Consider the following 23,174-nt stretch of genomic DNA (forward strand, 5'->3'; position numbering starts at 1 on the left):
GTAAATCCTCTCATGAACCTAGGAGCTCCTTAAATTCATAATATGTGAACAATGGCACACTAGCGCTTATATTTATTTTGGTATATGATAATTTAGATATATGATAAGATATATGATATATGATAATTTAGCTGCTGGGCTGGGCAACTTCATTTGTTCTTGAAAGAAGGAGAGTATCTGGATCCATAACATACTGGTTTCAAACTACACTAGGGAATAAGGGAATTCACCTAGAAAATAAGACCTGAAATTGAATTAACAACAAGAATAATATCTATCATCCCATAATCTAATAGGAATAAGATTTCTAGCATAATTTGAATCAGGGTGCTTCCAGACAACGCCATATTCTGCGTTTTAAATCAAAGACGAAAAATCTTAGAACCTGATTGAAGATCCACACACAGACCTGTCAGTCCTGGAATATGGTTCCCCGCTGTCCTGACAGCCTTCCTCTGTAGCAGATCAAGATGAAGGAAAGACGGGGGACATCTGGTGGATGTTTTAAAACAAAAAACAAAAAAACCACCGTTATTCGCTGGATTGTATATGCGCACATGCAAATATCTTAATATAAACACAAGTAGATTTGTATGTGCGCATATGAGGTCCAATGCATAATGGAGGGAATTAAAAAATAACTTCAGTTAGATCTCTCGCTTCCCCTAATTCTTAATTCAAACTTTGTTTAAGATTATAAAGTGTAAAATAAAGAGTTTCAGAGAGTTCTAATTGCTTTCCATTTGTTTTTCCCTTGAACCATCTGTGTGTTTGTTTGACAGTCCGATCAGCTGATCAGCTGTTTTTGGGCTTTTAAAAAGCACATGTGTGCTGGAGCAGTCTACATAGATGGGTGGAAAAGAAAGCACGTGTTTTGCACGATTGCAGGGATATACACTCATGCAAAGATGCACTTTTTCGGGTTTTAAGCACACCTTTTCAATGCATGTTTTTTAGCTCTTAACCTGACCCCTCTGCACTTTGGCTAATCATCATTTAGCCACCACCCCTTTTTAACCTGGTTACTTCCGGATTTTACAGCATGTGTAGATGGCCCCTCAGTGAAAAGTTTAGAATTGGAAAGTTTGCCGAGAAGTTCCTGTCTAAGAACACATTATTGTTGTTGGCACAATTCTAGCCTCCTACATTTGCTCATTGAGAAATATAAACTGACAGAAAATAGTCACCAATTATCCTTTGAAAAGCTTTACTTTAAGGAAAGGTTGACATGTGGCATGATTAAGAAATGTAGGCCACTGAATTTAATTAACAGAACTTAATTAGAAAACTCAAGTGTTCTTACTTATTCATGGTATTAATATTTTACTTCTTTCATGTTTGTTCCAATTCTGCATAAAATTTAAATTAACCAGAATGCAAATCAAGCAATGGATAGAATCCATTGTAAGTTGCCAGTTTAGCATCACAATCATATCCTTGTATTAATACAGCAAATATCTGGGTGATTGTGCAAGCTTGACCAAAATGGCAAGTTCTGCCTTGGAGACAAATGCAGTGATTCAATAGGCTGGGGCGGGCCACTGGTTACCAGTTCTCGCCATAGTGTTGTTGGACTTAGTGACCAGGAAGGAAAGGAAGCAGGTGCTTTTTCCACTAAGAAATTGCTATATCCTCTAGTTTGTCCTTAAATGTAAGCTCATCAGGATGTAATTGTCCTGGTGCCGTAAAGAAATTGTGTTCTGATCTCATTAAAAAAGAAAAATATTTGAACAAAATGTGGTGATGTTTTGTGCTTGATAACTAGAAATCTCTGAAACAAACCTGCTATCACTGATTGTCAATTGATCATTCATCCTGAAGCATTGCCTTCTCGTGGTGAAAGTTAATTGCTTCGTAACCTATTGTGTGAACTTGTTTGACTTTAGATCACAATTTTCTAAATATTAAACTTACAGTATGACCTCTGCATGCACGGGACCTGCAGCTATGATTTTTACCTACCTGCATCGGGCAAAATATGATCTCTCTAGGATAATAATAGATCCTCCAGATTACTCTATCATATGCTTCTACCAGGGGTTACCATAGAGCACCTAGCAAATTCCAAGTGTTACCTCCAGAAGTCGTGCATAATAATAATAATAATAATAATAATAATAATAATAATAATAATAATAATTTTATTCTTATATCCCGCCCCATCTCCCCGGAGGGACTCGGGGCGGCTTACATGGGGCCATGCCCAGACACGACAGCACAAATCAGATAAAACATTAAACCGAGCAGTAAAACTTCAACATGATTAAAAACAGTCATAAAAGTCAATATACACAATAATATTAAAATCCCGATTTGGGTCAAAAGATCCAGGCCAAGGTGCAAAGCAATATCAAGTTATCAGGGAGGGATAATTATACAGCAGGTGTAATACTTAAAGTGCTGAATGAATCCTAAAAACAATCCAGAGGGTCTACTGCTTAATAGGTAAATAACATGATCCCACAAGGATCAGTCAACGAAGGCCTTCTGGAATAGCCAAGTTTTCAGGCTCTTCCTGAAAGAGAGTAGGGTAGGGGCCTGCCTAATCTCCCTGGGGAGCGAGTTCCACAGCCAGGGGGCCACGGCGGAGAAGGCCCTCTCCCCCGTCCCCACCAACCGCAACTGCGAAGTTGGTGGAAGCGAGAGGAGGGCCTCCCCCGACGAGCGAAGAGGTCGTGCGGGTTCATAGGGGGAAATGCGGTCTCGAAGGTAGGTGGGTCCCAAACCGTTAAGGGCTTTGTAGGTGATAACCTGCACCTTGAATTGGGCTCGGAAAATAAATGGCAGCCAGTGGAGCTCTTTAAACAGCGGCGTTGAGCGCGCCCTGTAATCTGCCCCAGTTAGAAACCTGGCTGCCGATCGTTGTACTAGTTATAGTTTCCGAGCCGTCTTCAAAGGCAGCCCCACGTAGAGCGCATTGCAGTAATCCAGTCTAGAGGTAACTAAGGCATGGACCACCATGGTCAGATCTGACTTCTCGAGGTATGGTCGCAGCTGGCGCACAAGTTTTAGTTGTGCAAAGGCCCTCCCAGCCACGGCCGACACCTGGGCCTCAAGTGTCAGCGCAGAGTCCAGGAGGACCCCCAAGCTGCGGACCTGCGCCTTCAGGGGGAGTGCAACCCCGTCAAGCACAGGTTGCCACCCAATACCCCGATCAGACGTACGACTGACCTGGAGGACCTCTGTCTTGTCAGGATTGAGCTTCAGCTTGTTCGCCCTCATCCAGGCCAATACAGCGGCCAGACACTGGTCCAGTATCCGAGGGGCTTCCTTGGAATTAGGTGGAAAGGAGTAGTAGAGTTGGGTGTCATCCGCGTAGAGATGGCACCGCACTCCAAAACTCCGGATGACCTCACCCAGCGGTTTCATGTAGATATTAAAAAGCATGGGGGACAAAATGGAACCTTGCAGGACCCCACAGGTCAATGGCCAGGGGTCCGAGCAGGTGTCCCCCAGCTTCACCAACTGGGAACGGCCCTCTAGGAAGGACTGGAGCCACTGCAGAACAGTACCCCCAAGGCCCATCCCGGAGAGACGTCCCAGAAGGATACCATGGTCGATGGTATCGAAAGCTGCTGAGATGTCCAAGAGAACCAGCAGGGTCACACCCCCCCCTGTCCAGCTCTCTGCGGAGGTCATCCACCAAGGCGACCAAAGCCGTCTCGGTACTGTAGCCAGGTCTGAAACCAGACTGCGATTGGTCCAGAAAATCCGTATCTTCCAAGAATCCCTGGAGCTGGGAAGCAACTACCCGCTCCAAGACCTTGCCCAAGAATGGAAGGTTAGAGATTGGTCTGTAGTTACTGAGGTTAGCCGGATCCAAGGAGGCTTTCTTCAAAACAGGCCTCACCACAGCTTGTTTTAGGCCAGATGGAAATATGCCCTGCTCCAAAGAGACATTGATTATTCTCACAAACCAATCAACTAGCCCTCCACTGGCTTGTTTTAAGAGCCAAGATGGGCAAGGGTCAAGGGCACAGGTGGTCGCCCTCACCGCTCCAAGAATCTTGTCCACATCATCAGGTTGCACAAGCCGAAACAAATCCCACAAGATCGAACAGACAGATGCCTCGGTTACCTCACCTGGCTATGCATCAAGGCCGGCGTCTAAGTCGGAACGAATCTGAGCGACTTTGTCTGCAAAATGGTGAGCGAACTCGCTACACCGAGTTGACGAGATGTCGGGTGCTCCCCCGACCTGACGAGGGTGGAGGAGCTCCCCAACAACTCGAAACAACTCTGAAGATCTATTTGTTGCAGACGCGATGCGGGCAGTCGAGAAAACTTTCCCGGCTGCCCGCAATGCCGCGGAATAGGCCCTAATAGCGGCTCTAGACCGTGCTCGGTCAGATACGTCACGAGTTGTCCGCCAGCGGCACTCTAGTCTCCTTCTTGCACGTTTCATCTCCGCCAGCTCCCCAGTAAACCAGGGAGCTGGGGCAACTCCACGCAGTGAGAGGGGACGCTCAGGAGCGATCGTGTCTATTGCCCTGGACAACTCACCATTATAACGAGTGACCAGGGCATCGACAGGATCGTCAGCTTCCATGGTAGACAGATCCCCAAGAGACCTCAGGAATCTCTCAGGATCCATAAGTCTCCTGGGGCGGACCATCTTAATTGGTCCACCACCCCTGCGGAGGTTGGAAGAGACGGTTAGTCTTAAACTGATCAGATAGTGGTCGGACCATGACAATGGAAGAATAATTTGCTCTTCCACTCCGACCAAACCGTCGCCCGCAACAAAAACCAGGTCGATTGTATGTCCAGCTTGATGAGTGGGACCCGATATTATTTGGGACAGACCCATGGTCGTCATGGCGGCCATGAATTCCTGAGCTGCACCTGTCAAGGTGGTCTCAGTGTGAATGTTGAAGTCGCCCAGCACCAACAGGCGCTGGGAACCCAACACCACGCTAGAAACCACCTCTGCTAGCTCAGGCAGGGAGACTGCTGTGTCGCGGGGTGGACGGTACACCAGCAGAATCCCCAAACTGTTCCGGGTACCCACCTTCAAGTGGAGACACTCAAACCCGACCGATATCAAAGCGACGCATCTGACCAGGGCGATGGACTGCCTAAAGACCACCGCAACCCCACCTCCCCGCCCTCCTGGCCTGGCCTGCTGATGCACCCCGAAACCCGGAGGACAAAGCTGGGTAAGACTAACCCCACCCAGATCATCCAACCAGGTTTCGGTGATGCAGGCCAGATCCGCATGTTCATCCATGATTAGATCCTGGATAATAGATGATTTACCTTTGACGGATCTGGCATTAAACAGCAGGACCTTCAGCCGGGAGGGGCTACCATGGAGGCTACCACACCTATCCTTCTCCAGGGTCGCAAGAACCCTGTTGCGCTTCTCCCTGGAAATTCGTTGACGGCAATTCCTCCTCCTCCCCCACACGACCTCGATGGAGCCACCTGTTCCCCACCCCCCAAGGAGTCTGGCTCAATTGGAGCATCCTTAAGAGAATCTAGTCAGCTCCCTGGATCCAAAAGGTTACTAGACACACCATCTAACTTTACTTCAAAAGAAGGGGATAAATGGGGCCTACTGGAAAAACGTAGTGAGGTTGAAGAGGGTGAAAGTTACTGGTCTGGTACGGAAAATGATTGGGCCAGAGTCTCTAATTGAGACTTTTCTAAAGGGGGGAGCCTATGCTGAGGACTACACATCCTATTATCTCTGGGCCTAACAGATGGTTGAGTGTGTAAAGATAGGTTGGCCACCAAAGGGCGAATCACGGGGTCCACAAATACTCTTCTAATGGTAATGCCCCATGAGAGCAGCCAGAACCTAAGGGCCCATAATTCCAAATTTTTCCACAATAATTATCCACATTTTTCTGTCTACAAGGCAAATTCAGGATCATATCATGCATAAGCATAATCACTTGGATATGCAATATGAGATAGATATAGAAATTCCTGCAAACTTGCCTTGGGGTGTGACGGGTTCTTGTGGCTAATATCTTTCTTTTAATCCCTGTCTTAAGTCTTGCCTACTGAATACAGATCTTTAATAGAAGTTGTAGTGGACTTTCTCCACAAACATACTATGAAAGAGATTTTTGTTATCTGGAAGAAGACCTAAAGATGTATTGTTTGCTTCTGCACATAACTTCCATTGATGCGCAAATTATAACTGACACATAGTGTCCTCTGTGTGTTGCTTTCTCTGTCTGAATTTCACTCTAAGATTGTAAAATGGTTGCACACACACAAATGTCAAACCCTGTTTAGCTCTCTAGGCTGGTTCTTAGCCTCTGATTACAAATTTCCCTCTTCAAGATCTGAATGCCTCAACATTAGGCAAGGGCTAAAGAAGAAGAGCAGAGTAGTCATCATCACAATGGGACTAACATGGTATAATGGTTTGAGCAATAGACTAGGACTCTGGGGAACAGGGTTTTAATCCCTGCTTAGCCACTGAGTGACCGTGGGCAAGTCACACTCTCTCAGGCAAAAGCAAACCCCTTCTCAACACATCTTGCCAAGAAACCCCTATGATAGCCTTGGCTTAGCATTGCCATAAGTCAGAAATGACTAGAAGTGTTCAGTTATAAATGATTGTAATTTAATATCACGACCAGCCTTTTTCAAATGCTTCTACCATCCAGAGAATGTGTTTCACCAGATTATTGCCAGAACGTTGTTGGCAAACCTCATCTTAGATGTTTCTTTGTCATTGTAGAAGGAGGTGTTCAGTATGTCATTGCTGAATGATTCCACCCTCCACGCCTAAACTAATCTTAGAGGCATTGGGATACATTACTATGACCAGTCAGTACTCAGAGGATGGCATACCCCTAGCTTCACTGAAAAGCTATGGGAGTCCAGATATCTCAAACTGATATTATGGGCTAGGATTGAAGGGAAAGCCTGGTGAAAGTACACAGATGGAACAGAATCATAGCCTGCAATCATAGACCAGAAATGGGATAAGGCCCATTAAACTGAATGGGGTATTTTTCAAACTAGGGATGTCTAAGATTGTACTGTAATGGAAAAAGGCTGTACATGTTCCCTTAGAGGTAAATATGCCTTACAATTAGTATTCGTTGCACCTCACGCTTAGGTCAAGATGTATAAGTTGTTTAACATCTATATGCGACCACTTGCTCAGCTGGTCCAAGATTTCGGGCTCGAGTGTTATCAATATGCTGACGACACTCAGCTTGTGTTAAAGATGGAAGGCCGACCGGATTCTGTACCAGACAATTTTCATCAGTGCCTCAAGGCCATTATTGGATGGTTGCGTTCCAGTAGGTTGAGGGTGAATCCAGCAAAGACGGAGATCCTATGGCTGGGCCGACCGGGCAGTGGGGATATCCAGTTGCCAACCCTGGATGGCAAAGCGCTACGCCCGTCTTCACTAGTAAAGAGTCTGGGAGTCCTCTTGGACCCTTCACTGACGATGGAGGACCAGGTCTCCGCTGTTAGCAAAACCGCCTTTTTTCATTTTCGGCAGGCTAGACGGCTAGCCCCCTATCTGTCTAGGGACAACCTGGCTACGGTGATCCAGGCTACGGTCATCTCGAGACTGGACTACTGTAATGCCCTTTACATTGGCCTTCCTGTGTCGGTGATCCGGAAGCTCAAATTGGTGCAAAATGCAGCTGCCCGGCTCCTTGCGGGAGTCCCGATGAGATGCCACATAACACCAATCTTACTGCAGCTGCACTGGTTACCAATTGAGCACCGGATCACTTTCAAAGTGACGGTACTTACCTTTAAGGCCTTACATGGTCTAGGGCCGATGTACCTGAGGGAGCGCCTCACTCCCTACAAACCCCAGAGATCCCTCCGTTCTGAGGACCAAGACCTGTTGGAAGTCCCCAGTTTTAAGACCTTGCATCTAACAGCAACTAGACGCAGAGCCTTTTCAGCAGTGGTGCCATCTCTCTGGAACACCTTGCCACCTGAAGTCCGTGCCTTGCGGGACTTGTCGGCCTTCCGCAGGGCATGTAAGACACACCTGTTTCGGCAGGCTTTTGAGTTCTGTTATTGATGTTTTAAAAGGTGCTTTTAAGGATGTTTTTAAGATGTTTTTTAAAGATGTTTTTAAGATGTTTTTAAATTGTTGATTTTAGCCGGTTCTTGTAAGCCGCCCCGAGCCCTAGGGGAGTGGCGGCATATAAGTTTGAAAAATAAATAAATAAATAAATAAATAAATAAAATAAGTCTGCCTCTAATATTATATTCACATGGGCATGAACACAGCTTTCCAATGCACATGTTTTATATCTGCAGCTTCTCATAATGTTTTCAGAAATGCATGTTAAACAAACATATATCATTCTCATGCTTGTGTTAGTACTCTTCATTCTCTACTTTTCTCTTCCTTTTCTCTACTAACATTGTGCATTTAATAAAGCAAATAGCTTTATTTCAGTTTATTTTATTTTAATGTAGTTTGCTACAATTCCTAACTCATTTTAATTATGTAACATAAACAATGACAAATAAAATGGGGAAATTCAACAGCGAACCCCAGCTGAAAGATATTTCAACTCCTTTAAAACAGAGCAGCTAGTTCTTTCTGAAATGCAGTACATTTTCTGAATGCCTTGTGTCAAGCTCAGAACAAACAACACAGAGGCACCAGCACTGTACAAAAGTGAAATCTGACATCTTGGTTTTAGGAAAAAGGAATGATCCTGTATGGGTTGATTGTTATCAACATCTTCAAGTGGCTTTCTTAGCAATTTAATGGAATATTGGTTATTCACCAGCAATAATAGCTTCAGCTGAAATGTCCTTTATGCTCTCTTTTTCCCATGCACTTTGGAATGAGCAGAATGTGACAGCTGAGCTTTCACCAAGCTTCATGAATTTTAAATACTTTTCATTGCAAAAAAAATGGTGCATATGGCGTGTGGTCAATGGTGGACTTGGAGCTAGCAGTCACTCCGGGTATTATGGGATATTAGGTGTCTCAAAAATAATGAATGCTTGGCTTAAGCAGGTGCATTCTTGGCCTACCGTGCATGTCCAGGCAGAATAGGCTGTGCTTCTCTCAGTCTCGCATCCAACAATTGGCCATTTTGTGAGCAGAAAACTATTTAGAGTGTTGCTTTCTCAGCATATTTGAGCAAGATTTACATTTTCCAACACCATTTCCTCTAGCTTACCAGATCTTTATTAGAATTTTAAACAAGCTAATTATCAGCAAACATTGTTTTCTTAATCTTTATGTCTTTTATAAGCATCTTTCCTTTTTTTATATGTAAGGCATCTTCATCATCAAAGCATTGGACTTCTGCTTTTTCTACTGCCTAATAGCACATATATAGGTGCATCACTAAGAGAGAGAGAATACATCAAAAGTGAGTGCAGATATTATTCACACAGTTACATGTGCCAATATATACATATAGGAGGAAGTTCATTCATAAAGGCTACAATTTTAATAATAACTAGCTGTGCCCAGCCATGCGTTGCTGTGGCTTTAGTTGAATAGCAGTAAATACCCTTGCAACCTCAAAGTCTGTCTGTAGGAGCATGGATGTGCCGCTGCAGGGGGTGCAGCGGGGAAGTGTAAACTTGAGAGGTGCCATTTGAGACACCTTTGATAGTGAGGCCGCAGGAAGGTGCCTCGAGGGAGGGAGGCTCAGAAGGAAGGTTTAACAGAAAATTTCTTCTTCCTGCGCCTTCCTTGATCATCTTTGAGGAGCTGGAAGGCTCCTAGCAGCTGTTCCGACGTGCATTGCTATCTCTGCTCCGGGGTCTCTCTGCCCCTCCGCCTCCTCCTTCGCATCTTCCTAGGGCAGCCGAAAGATTTTTGTCTCCCTCTTTCTCCGGCTACCTGAGGACTGATGTCTGTGAACATTAGGCTTTTCCGAAAGGCCTAGGATATTAGAGGTATTATTATTATTATTATTATTAACATGTACATAACAGCAGACATGCACATGAGGTCCAAGTGTCTGGGGTCCATCTCTGAACATCAGGGTCTTCCCAAGGGCCTGGGGTATTAGAGGTATTATTATTATTATTATACATTATTTACATGTATATAACAACACAGGACAGAGCTGAGGGGGAAAAGGAAGGGGCCTGAGGCTGTGAGGAATGATGGGAGTTGGAGTCCAAAACACAGCTGGAGGGAGGACCCAAGCTGACCCCTACCTGACGCAATCTGTCTTCCTTGGGATGCTGCAGCCTGTTCCCTCTCTTATCTCTCTCTATCTCCACTGCGTTGCCATGGGATCCACCTCCCTGCCTTTGTCGATGCAGGGCGCCCGGGCAAGGCCACGCCACCATTGCGCCCGCTGCTTTGTGGGCACTATAGTCCCCTCGTGGCTCTCTCGCAGCGGCGCCCGGTGGAGGCGGGACTACGCTTCCCAGTCTGCCCCAGGTGAACTCTTGTTTCCACAGGGAGTGAGCAGGCGCAGTGGCCTGCCAGGGTTTGCTTGTTCTCTTCCTGGGCGGTATGGGCTTCCCTCAGACTTCCAAGGCCCGAGGTTGCAGAGGCAACAGTAAGCCCCGTGATGGAAACCGCCGCTTTCGCCGCCCTCTGTCTTGGTGGTGAAGATGGCTGTGGCAGCGGGAGAAGGCGACCGCGCGAGTGACTGTTGAGGGTGGGGGGTGTCCTGAGCCCGCGCCGGTTCCTGTTTGGCGCAAGGGCAGATCGTTTTTGCCTGTTTAGGAGGTTTTGTGGGTTCCAGTTTGGTTCTAGATGTTGGGTTTCATGGTAGGAACCTAGCGGCAAGGCCGTTGGGTTCTGTTGCCAAGTTTCATGGTTCTGGGAGTTTAGTTGTGTTGCTTACTCCTTGGCCCAAATTCCATTACTATAACTTTATTTACATCCAGCCCTCTCTTCCTGTAGGGATTCAGGGCGGTTTACAACAAATCAGTAAACATTCAATGCTGTAAGTTGCTGGACAAAGAACAAAATAACTAAAAACACTCAAGTCCCACAAAACACATCAACATTAATAATTTTAAATGCAGCATATGTCATCATAGTGCAGAACATTGACAAGGTAAATATTATTCCAGTTGAGTCTGGTGTTCAGACAGTTAACTAATATCATTTTCTCATGATTGTTCTTTAAGTTTGACTTTTGGGTTGAGCAATCTTTTTAATAGGCAGCTGGCACCTCTTCAACTATAGGAATATAAAATAGGACATACAGTAACCATACATTTACATAAATCAATCATCTGCCATGGAGTGCACACTCCTACAAATGAGAATATAGAACACACTTATCCAAGTACGTTCTGTGAATTTAAACCACAATTTTATAGCTCTTTCAGAAAGTGCTTTTCAGATTGGAGATGAAAACAGAATAAGATGCAATTAAGAAAAATGCAGAAAATAAAAAATGCTGAGAATTTTTTTGGCTTCTTCATGTCAGGAGTCAGATGTGAGAAAAGGCTACACCACATATCTGTGTGTTAATGTGTGCCTGCACAGGAATGGACCCCCAGATTTGTGCTTGGCAGCAAACATTAAAAGATGAAGTACAGAAAATGAGCATTTTATAATTAGATCTAAGAACAGTAAATTTAGGCCTGTGGTACAAATGCGTGAGTAGATCCAAAGTCATAAACCCCCAGATCTGCTCTGCCCATTTCATCAGGATCAGAAAGGAATGGGGAATTGCTGTTGAGACATCATCTCAGCATCTCAGGGCCCTTCCAGACAGGCCCCATATCCCAGGATCTGATCCCAGGTTTTCTGCTTTAAAATGGATTATATGAGTCCACCCTGCCAGACAATCTGGGATAAACAGAAAACCTGGGATCAGATCCTGGGATATAGGGCCTGTCTGGAAGACCCCTCAGAGAACATGTTTCTTTCCATCTGTAGTCATTTCAGAAAATTTGTTAGGGGTGGCACTAAAGTCTTGGGCTAAATCAGCACTGCCAGTTCAAATAATATAATCTGGATTCAGAAACTGGATTATATGGCTGATCCTTTACATTTTGCATACTTTTTTCAAAGCCAGGATGTAGCAGTATGTTTCGATAAAAAGGCAGTTGCAATAAAGGGAGAAATTAAACATGCACTGAATAATATCTTAGCTCTCATATGGCTTTAAGATCCACATAGCTCTTGTGCTCGCAATTTCAAAGAATGCGTGCAAAGAGAAGCAGAACTACATATTAGAGGCAGTTCATGATTTCTGATTTTATTCATTTCCTTCAACATTTTATCTGCAGTCCCATTCGGTGAAATGTTGGAAGCTGTTTACACTGGACAGCCAAGAAAAGAAAGGAGCCATCTCTTTCATTTCTTTTTCCTCCTTCCTTCTGTTCATCTATCTGTCATTTCTGTTCTCATTTTGAAAACATTTGCTTAGTTGCCAGAGCTGAGATAACTGAGTGCCAATAAATAACTTTTAAGAAAAGTCTTTTATTTAAACCACATTGGCAGAAATATAAAGGATGAATATTTTACATACAGCAGCTGAGCTAATTGATGAATTTCTTCTATGCAGAGACTAATGAGTTCAATTTTTAAAGTGCAACAGCTGAGGAAACTCCGTTCTTATAAATGCCATCAAACACAGTTAATATCCCTTCCTTTCAAACAGAGTTCAGTTGGCTTAAGCCCATGGTGTCTCAGCCACATTTATTATGGATTAGATACATTCCATCTCACAACAGGAATGTGCTTATTAGGGAGGGAAAATCATTGTACAAAGCAATAAAGGCTTAAGCATTCAGACATTTGATATATCAATGGGTAGCCGCTAATAAACAAGCTTTACATTGAATTATATTCCTAAATCAAATGTTATGGCCATATGCAGCTTTTTCAGGAGAGGTGCAAAGCTTGTACAAACTTAAGAACAACAAAGACAATTTCTCTGTTTTTGTAAACAAAAATACATCTTCCATTCTGAGATAAGCATTTGAAATACAGTGGAACATTTTCAAAGATATGCTGAGGTGTGAGTGGAAGGGGAGATTTATATTCGGAAATCACTTACTGGTTGGAGTTTCTGTTGTCCCAGACTTAGTCAGACTTTGAGTACTCCTATTGAAATTAATGGAACAAACAGGACACATCATCTTTGGTGTAATTGCAATGACTATATTCTAGTTAATGCCGGTGAGAAAGTATCTTTTTCCAGTTGTGATAAACATTTAAAAGATGTGTTGTCAAAGGCTTTCATGGCCAAGATCATAAGGTTGTTGTATGTTTTCCGGGCTGTATGGCCATATTCCAGAAGTATTTTCTCCTGACATTTCGCCCACATCTATAACAGGCAACCTCACAACCTCTGGGGATGCCTGCCATAGATGTGGGCGAAACGTCAGGGGAGAATACTTATGGAATATGGCCATACAGCCTGGAAAACATACAACATCCCCATTTAAAAGATGGTTTTCTAAACTTTATTTTGAAATTGTATTGTCTTTAAACAGTTTCCTAGGCATCTTTTTCTGGTTTAGTTCACAGATGTTCCAGCAGAATAGACCTCAAACCTAATAGTATGCATTAAAAATGTATGCCTATGATTGCAGCCTTAAATTGAATTCTAAAGTATATCTTTTTCCAACAGGTTGAAGCGATGAAGAGAGCACTTGAAAGCCTTAGCTTGAATATTGTAGAGATGACAGATGAACAGGCAACCTTGGATGGAGGAGATGTTTTATTTACAGGTATAGTAAAAGAACAGCAACAAAAAGCTACATGTTTCAGCTGCACATATGGCTTGATGATACACTATCATTTTTATATCTTCTGCTTTTCTGTACTCAAAAATGCATTTGGTAAACATAAGGTAAAGGTTTTTCCCTAACATTAAGTTTAGTCGTGTCTGACTCTAGGGGGTGGTGCTCATCTCCATTTCTAAGCCGAAGAGCCAGCGTTGTCCGTAGACACCTCCAAGGTCATGTGGCCAGCATGACTGCATGGAGTGCTGTTACCTTCTTGCCAAAGCGGTACCTATTGATCTACTCACATTTGCATGTTTTTGAACGGCTTGGTTGGCAGAAGCTGGGGCTAACAGAGGGATTCGAACCACTGACCTTTCGGTCAGCAAATTCAGCAGCACAGCAGTTTAACCTGCTGTGCCACCGGGGGCTCTATGGTAAACATATGAACTAATAAAAGTTACATTATTCATTAGTCTACCAAATGAGGCTTTGAGTTCAGAAAATAACTCCATAATGTAGAAATTCCACAATATCAGAATAACAAGTAGAAGATGTAGAACAACAAAACAATAAAGTGCATTATGTTACATCTTCATCCTCTCTCCTAATAAAGGTTTTTTATAGTGTGTAATATCTGATGTATTTCACTGCATAATAGTCACACTTCTTCTCTTTTGGGGGAAAGCAGGCAGGTGGGTGGGCTAGGAAGCCTTGATCAGCTGGGTGCAACAGACAGAGGCCTCCAAGCTCTCGCGCCTTCACACGCCTGCACTCCTGCCACTCAGAGCTACAGGGGCTGCTCCAAGGGGCAGATGTGGGGGTGCAACTGTTAGCCGAGGAATTGTAAAATCCCCAAATAAGTCTGTGACTATTATGCAATTAAATATGGGTATTTAGGAAATAAATTATGCCTTTTGCTGTCAGCCAACCTACTAGAATTCTTCTATATTTGTAAAGTTCGTGAAATCTGAATTTTCATAGATATCTTTTCAGAAATTATGCCATTGTGATCAATGATTCCATGATATGTCCTAAAACATGGTCTTCTACACTGTCTTAGATCTTGGGAGGAACTGAATTATTTTACCTCAATTTGTCCCCACCCCTAACCCAACTCCCAGGATTTCCCTCGGGGTGGCTAGATGTCCTCCAGCCCCCCATTTCCCCTCAAAAACTTACTTGAGGGGCCTGTTGGCAGCGCAGACCCCTCCAGAGAGCTCTCTTGAGCTTAAGGTCCGGATTTTGCAGGTATCAAATTAATCCAGAGAAAACTAGGACATCCCAGTTTTCTCCAAATTAATCCAGGTTTACCTGAGGTGTTGTTTGTGTGAATATGTGATTGGAACTCATGGAGCAGGTTTAATATAGAACAATACTGATCTGTTTCAATTACTCATATGATACTGTGCTTCCTACAGTAACAACTGTAGCTTGAAAAATACATTGCCACTTGTCTGATTTGTGCCACCCATATATTCCTCTTGACCTAATATATAGTTGTTTGAAATACTGTTTTCAGGAGTCATTATTATTGAGCAACTGTTCCATAGGTCATAAGAAGGCTTATTCCCAGTCTCTGCCTACTCACCTGCTTTGCCCTTATCTGAGTTATGCGCAGTGGCAGGAGAAAAAAGAAACGAGTTTCTACATCTCTTGTCCTTTACCCTTATTTTCTTCTGCTGCTTATCCTTGTTTTTGGTAGGTGGTGCTGGACAATGGTGACTACTGAGTCTGATGTTACTATTGGTAACATTGGAGGTGGCTGGTATTTATGAAACTCAATTTATGCATCACCTACATGGCATGAAGGAACTTAAAGTCTCTAGTGGTCTAGTGAAGATATGTAGCTGCTTGGAGTGAAGTGTTTGAACTCTTTGATACATATTATCCAGAGTTACATGTTTCAGCCTCTTCTGTACTTGCTCCCATGTCACTCACAATATAATATGACCCTGCTCCCCATTCACTGGGAATATGTTTCAAGACCATCATGGTTAACGGAAACCACATATAATAGCAGACCTTATATTTTAATACTATTTGGAACAGAAGTATACCATAAAGAGGGCCACAAACATTTCCAGGTATATTTTGGATGGGTAGGTAAACCTGTGGATATTGAGTCTGTGGATAAAGGGTCATTCTGTACTGTGACTGGAGAAAATGCTCCAGATTTTAGATCTTAAAAAAATTATCCAATGTGCTGATTCACACCTCCCCAACCACCCCTTCCCACCCCTAAATAGATTCAGTATTTGAGACAGATCTCTGAGGGTTCAGATGAAAACAGTGTGGATTCATAATTCCACTAACTTCAGAGCTGCCAGCCACCATTCACACCAAGGGAAGTGTTAGAGATTCCTCATCTTCAGAAGAGGACGGGGAGCAGGAAAGTGTTCAGGAATTAGAGGGGGAGTTGGAATTTGAAGAGATTTTGCAAGTACAGTGTTTCCTCACTTATTGCGGGGGTTATGTTCCAGGACCACCTGCAATAAGTGAAAATCCGCGAAGTAGAGATGCTAGGCTTCTCCTTAGGAAGGAAATAGAAAGAGGGAGGGAGAGAGGGAGGGAGGGAGGGAAGGAAGAGGCAGGGGAACATGGCGCTGCCTCCTTCTGCTGCTGCTGTTTGGGCTCCTTCTCCACCCTGCCGCCCGCACCCAACTGAGACCACGGCCACTGTAAATCATATTTTTTTTTATGATTCATAATATTATTTTAGTGTTTATTAAAAACAACTGCAAAACAGCGAGGGCACGTAAAGCGAACCGCAAAGAAACGAGGGAGCACTACCCACATTGTAGGAAAGGCAAAAGGAAACCGAGCAGAGACGCCATTCAGCTAGAATAGCTGCAAGAAATGCTAAAGTAATTGGGAACTGCCCTAGCAGCTGCAGCATGGGGGAACTCAGGGCTATAATCAGAAGCAGCTGAAGTCAGATTTTGCTGGTAACAAACTGACTCTAATGCTTAAGCCTTCGCTCCTCTTGTGCCTGCTTCAAGTCTGTGTTTGGGAAATTGTTCCTAAGGATTTATTGCTGTTTCTTTGTCTGAAGTAAGACAGCTGCTTGATTTGGGAGTTTACCAGAGACTTAAGAACTGTATTTGCATTGAGACTTCTTTATTTTCTTTTGCATTATACATCTGCATGTGCTGTTCTTTATGTTTGCTGAAGTAAAGCAGTTTTCATTTGATTACCACATTGTTTTAAGGCTGTTCTTGAGAGACAAATCAGGACAAGAAGAGGCCAACTGAATGGACATCAGCAGCCATGATGAATGTCCAGCGGAGGAGAGGCAAGAGGAATGGCTAGAGTAACGATTAGGAAGAGGAAATGGGGCCATTCAGAAGGGGAACTCATTGAAAGAATCAGGCACAAGTGCCCTCCCCAAACTAGAACTAGGATTTATTACTGTGTGATCCAAAGATATGAGAACAAGCAGAAATAATGATACTTTTTGAATAATACTTTTCATAAACTGTTTGCTTATAAGTATACTTAAGCTATCTAGCTTTTTAGAATGTTTTTGTTCTTTTCTTCCTTCTTAAGAATGTACAAAATGCTGATAATTTCAAACCAGCAACAGGATTCAAATGGGATTTTTTTTTATTTCTGAGCAGCAGAAGAACAGCCAATTACTATTCAAAATATTTAAACGGTTCCGTGACTATTATACATTTGTAAAAGAAATTGTATTTTGCTGTATTTGTAAAAGCTAATGTAAATTGGTAACACTGCTATTACACTTGATAATGTAAGACTTTGTAAGACAGGTGAGTCGGTATCTTGGCAAGGAAATATCTCTACTTAAATTATTCAAAATATATTGGCTTCAGCCAGGTTGAATTTAAACAAGACTGTAGATTATTTCCCTGTAGATGGGCTTGATCCATATCTATTAATCATTTCTCTTCCCAGGCAGGGAATTCTTTGTGGGTCTTTCAAACCGGACCAATCGTCGTGGTGCAGAAATTCTGGCAGACACCTTTAAGGTTAGGAGGATTGAAGACTGAGTTTCTGATGGGGAATGCAATTATTCAATGTGTTGAATGGATTTTGGACAGTGTCTGGAAGGAAGGAACCGGGGGATAAACGAACACTGTGGTAAAATCAATGCTGCAACAAGGTGTAAGCAAGTGTAACTAAGAAAAAGATTATCGCTTTTCTGTAACATAGGGCAATATTCATGAGCAGATTGTTCTAGCATTCTGTGTTAGATTGAAATATAGCATTTTCCTAGTTGTGCAACTAGTTTTGCCGACAGTATCTCAGTGACTAGCAGGTTCAGGAATAATATATGCCCTGACAATGCCAAGAACAAGCTCACACATATGATGTACTATAATTGTCCTCAGCAGTTTGCAGTCAATCTGAAGAACGTTCTATTTGAAGACTACTTCAGTAACAGTGGTCTGCTTTGTACGTTCTGTGATTAACTGAGGACTTTTATTTCTGTTGAAAGCCATGATTTGGGAGTTTGTTGATCATACATTGAAATGGTGGTACAATTTATAATGGTAACTTATGAAATTATGCATCTAATGTTTTTCCTTTGCAAACACCTATATTCTATATAGGATTATGCTGTTTCCACTGTTCCTGTTTCTGACTCCTTGCACCTGAAGAGTTTCTGCAGCATGGCTGGGCCAAACCTCATTGCTATTGGTTCAAGTGAAGCTGCACAGAAAGCCCTCAAGGTAAAATATTGCTGAAAATAATCAGTGCTACATAATTGTTGCTTTTACCTCCAGTATTTCCATACAGCATCCATATGAAAGGGAGTCTTTGTACCACTGTGAAATGAATCCATCCAGGCTCAAGGATAAACAGTTCCTCTGATCACTTCAGCCTGAAACAAAGGGTCAAACCAGACCTGACAGTCGCATGGAACTTTTTAATTTGACATAGAAGTTTTAAAAGATGCAAACTGCATCAGATTGAGGAAGAGCAGGATCAACTATTTTTTACTGTGCTGCAGTCTTTTTCTATTACTATTGGATTTGGAGACAAATTAGCAAAATTGCATGTGCCCTTTGCAGACTGAAGCAGTGGGTGGACATAGGTGTGATTGTGGGAAGAGCATTAAATTGTACATTTTGTAAGAAAATTGACCTGTCCCCGAGTTACAAACATCTGACTTACATAGGACTCCTAGGGCCCTTCCACACAGCCATATAACCAAGAATATCAAGGCAAATTAACCCACAATATCTGCTTTGAACTGGAATATCTGAGTCCACACTGCAATATAACCCACTTTAAATCAGATAATGTGGGATTTTATTCAGCTGTGTGGAAGTGACCGTAGTTATAAACAAGGACGAGAGAACGGAAAGTGAGAAGATATCTATCCCTAGGAAGGGAAATTCACTCCTGGAAGAGTTATGATGAGGGGAAGGCATCTCCACTGAAGCTTTATCACCAATATTTGTTTCCAAAACAACCCAACATTTTCCAAACGGTCACAGAGAGAAAAAGTGAAGTGAAATCTTCTGAACAGGGCCGCAGAAAAAGAAACATTATAAGGGTGTTAATATTTCTGTATGCTATTCTATATATTTTTTAAATGCCTAGAGTTACACTTAAAAAGCAAACCTGTTCCAACTTGCATGCTAATTCAGCTTAAGAACAAACCTACAGAATCTATCATGTTCGTATGGGACTGCCCATATCTAGATTAAAACATCTTGTTTTTCAGTTACAACTATCTTGTCAAAGGTCTTTGTTTGTTAACGTTGGAAATTATGGATTGGATCCAATGATTTATGACACTAGTGAAAACTTCTCAATGAAGGTTATTTTCCCTTATTCCCCACCTCATTTCAGGTCTTGAATCTCCCTCCCCCCATTTTCTGGAGGATCTTCCAATTCCTTGGGACCAAATTGTTGGGGAAGGGGAGGCAGGGAAAGTGGACTGCAGCCAGCAGAGAAAATCAGCATATGTTGCCTCCTCCCTTCCTTCATTGGAAATGCTGTGGTGGAACAAAAGCTTTCCGTGACTAGAGCTCTGCTGGTAGCTTAAGGGAAGTGCTGGATCCCTTCACTTACTTTCATACTTTAAATTCAGGAAATATGTTAATGACATCTTTTCCCCAACCAATTACTACATGTTTGTCAGTATTGATTGGATGAAAAATGATATTTTAATTAAACATCTTCAAATGTCATTGATTTTGATAAATTGATTTTTCTACCAGTTAATGAATCTGTTATGTAAGAGATAGCTAATTGACTGAGATAATCCCACAGTTGATTGACAGTTTTAGTACATACGTATTCTCCAATTCATTACTTGGCATTCCCTGGGCTATTGTTCTCTGGGAGCAGTTTTTGTTAGTGGTAGTAAGGCAGTATATTACAATAACTCTTAAGTCTAGAGCGCACAGAGCTTTTAAACTTGATATGAACCTGTTAAGCCTAGCAATCCCCAACAGAAAACAGATAAAATGGTTTCCTGACAATATTTTGCTTTGTTGTTCCTTATCAGAACTAGTACCTCAAGGTCATTTAAAAATTACATTTCTTCAGTGACAAAAAATGTATTTTCCTCTCTTGAAAGAAAAGCCACCTAGTGATATTTAAAATTTCAGAAACCTATGTTCAGGCCAAGAAACAAAAAGGAGGTTTTTGCAGACTGGGGTTGAATCAGGCATAAAAACAGGAGAGAAAGCTGGAAAACTGCAGGGACAGGCTCAGGGGTGTTTAGGAAATAGGAGGCAATGGATGAAGATATAAGAATTAATCTTAATTTATATAACAAAACATTCCTATCTGTTGTGTTTACAATTAATGCCCAGTTGGTCCTCAGAAAGCAGAAACTGCAGGTTGGACTAGCAATTTTATCTTTTGTGAATAGACTGCATCTAGTTTGAAAGGAGATAGTTCAGAGTGGCCCACTTTATTAACCAAATTAAACTGATAGTATCTACGGCCACATCTCCGCTGCCATATAATGCAGTTTCAGAATGCAGATTAACTTCACTAAGGGTTGTGGTGTGTTTTCCGGGCTGTATGGCTATGTTCCGGAAGTATTCTCTCCTGACATTTTGCCCACATCTATGGCAGGAATCCTCAGAGGTTGTGAGGTAACTTCATTAACTTGGATTCTATAGCAGTTTAGACCCATGTAATGTAGTTCAATCTTCATTATATGAGGCCCCTTCTACACTGCCATATAAAATCCAGATTATCTGCTTTGAACCGGACTGTATGGCAGTGTAGACTCATATAATCCAGTTCTAAGTAGATAAGGTAGATTATCTGCTTTGATCGTCTGAATTATATGGCAGTGTAGAAGCGGCCTGAGTCTACACTGACAGTTTAATGCCGTTCAGACTGTGTTATATGACAGTGTAGATGGGGTCTATGAAGGACCTGTTCTCAGTGCCTTATGATTTAAGTCTCTTGCTCCTACTTCCTGTTTCTAAATGCAGACATATAAGGGGTTTTGTACAAATATCAAACAAATAGTCACCAGCAATGTCAGACTCATTCAGCAAATAAAAAGCAAGAAAAACAAGATATACCTTCAGTTGCATAGTATCAGGCTATCCCCCCGCCCCCGCCCCCAAAGCAGGCAAATGTTCTATGCCATCCTATCTATACATATTGAACACAATGGGACATACGTCTGAGTCGGCATAAGTAGGATTGCATATTAGACAGAATATTGTTTTTTAAAATTGCTGGACATTGATGCAGAGAAGGGGGAACTTTCTTCGTGCTAGTAATTGTTTTTTTTTGTTTTTTTCTTTACCATGCTGCCCATTTACATTCTCAGATTCAATTGGCAGGGGATCTCCAGCATGATCCTTAGGGCAGGAAAACAGGAAATTTAATTTAGACTACTTACATGAGGCAAATGCACCAGTAAAAGGATTTCTGTCCTTTTGCCATGCAGATTGAATGACAGCGCTTGCAGGAAGAATGGCTGCAGTAGGAGCATAATATGTTTGTGTAATGAATTCACCAAAGCCATCAATTAGTTTGCATTGTGCACTCATTGCTGAGGAAAGGGAGAACATTCCAAAGAGAGGATGAGGGAAATGGCAAACAGATTCATTGCCTAAGTGCTCCCCTTCCACCCGTTTTGGCAGAATTTTTCCATAGTGAATATGTTCTCCCCATGACTCTTGATGCTCACATCCTATTATATACAATGGGATAGTAAAATTGCATCCTTCATATAAAATGGTGAACAAACAAATGCCAGAGACAGCCTGAAGATCTTTAAAATGGTAGGAAACTACTGCAGGGCATGCCTAAACACAATGTAGTGCTCATTACATGGCAAAATCAAGGTTTGTATTTTGTTTACAAATATTTTTGAGCTATAGTTGATTGAATCCATGGGCGCCTAACTCATAGATATACAGTGGGACAGCTTTATTAGGTAAATAGCCTAGGCAATTCCTCTCTCTGCTAATCACTCTGTGAATTGATTGTCTAATGGTCTTCAGTAAGTTGCTGTGAGTTTTCTGGGCTGTATGGCCATGCTCTAGAAGCATTGTCTCCTGACGTTTCACCTGCATCTATGTCAGCCATCCTCAGAGGTTGTAAGTTATGTTGGAAACTAGGCAAGGTGGGGTTTATATATCTCTGCAATGTCCAGGATAGGAGAAAGAACTCTTGCCTGTTTGAGACAGGTGTGAATGTTTCAATTGGCCGCCTTGGTTAGCATTGAATAGCCTTTCAGTTTCAAGGTATGGCTGTTTACTGCCTGGGGGAGTCCTTTGTTGGGAGGTGTTAGCTGGCCCTGATTTATTCATGTCAAGAATTACTCTGTTTACTGAGTGGTGTTTATTTACTGTCCTGATTTTAGAGTTTTTTTTAATACTTGTAGCTAGGTTTGTTCATTTTCATGGTTTCCTCCTTTCTGAAAATGAAATTGAACAAAACATGACCAAACAGCCTGGAAAATTCCCAGCAACCCAGTGATTTTGGCCATGAAAGCCTTCGACAATACAGTCTCCAACAATATTAGAAAGTGCAGGTGAACAAGAAAAAAATATTATTCAACTACAGTAGAGTCTCACTTATCCAACACTCGCTTATCCAACGTTCTGGATTATCCAACACATTTTTGTAGTCAATGTTTTCTATACATTGTGATATTTTGGTGCTCAATTCGTAAATACAGTAATTACTACACACCCTGTTTCCCCGAAAATAAGACAGGGTCTTATATTAATTTTTGCTCCCAAAGATGCGCTAGGTCTTATTTTCAGGGGATGTCTTATATTTCCATGAAGAAGAGCTCACATTTATTGTTGAACAACAAAATGAACATTTATTATATACTGTACAGTAGTTGTCATCACAAACCAGCATAACCAGACAAACTATGAATCCTATCAAGAATTTCTTGTTACTACCATTATTTCCATGTACAACAATCTATGGTACCTCTTGCAGTTTAGGTTTCACAAGGTTTCCATGCTGATTTCTCTCTATTCTAGTTTCAATGTAGTCATGAATGATGAATAATATAATATAGTATAATAATAATATGATAATATAATAATAATATAATGATATACAATATATTAATG

At 42.1% G+C, this 23,174-nt stretch overlaps 1 protein-coding gene across 6 annotated transcripts in view; it reads left to right on the forward strand.

The window, feature by feature from the left end:
* The window catches only part of ddah1 (dimethylarginine dimethylaminohydrolase 1), a 176,962-nt gene that overhangs the window by 123,086 nt on the left and 30,702 nt on the right, over positions 1 to 23,174 (forward strand). For all 6 annotated transcript variants that reach the window (XM_062978067.1, XM_008114183.3, XM_062978068.1 and 3 more), the window contains 3 exons: positions 13,530 to 13,629; positions 17,542 to 17,615; positions 18,201 to 18,320. In XM_062978067.1, coding sequence (XP_062834137.1) covers positions 13,530 to 13,629; positions 17,542 to 17,615; positions 18,201 to 18,320 — 294 coding nt within the window. The remainder of the gene's footprint in view (positions 1 to 13,529; positions 13,630 to 17,541; positions 17,616 to 18,200; positions 18,321 to 23,174) is intronic.

Source organism: Anolis carolinensis, chromosome 4, assembly GCF_035594765.1.
Source record: "Anolis carolinensis isolate JA03-04 chromosome 4, rAnoCar3.1.pri, whole genome shotgun sequence".
Taxonomy (NCBI): Eukaryota; Metazoa; Chordata; class Lepidosauria; order Squamata; family Dactyloidae; genus Anolis; species Anolis carolinensis.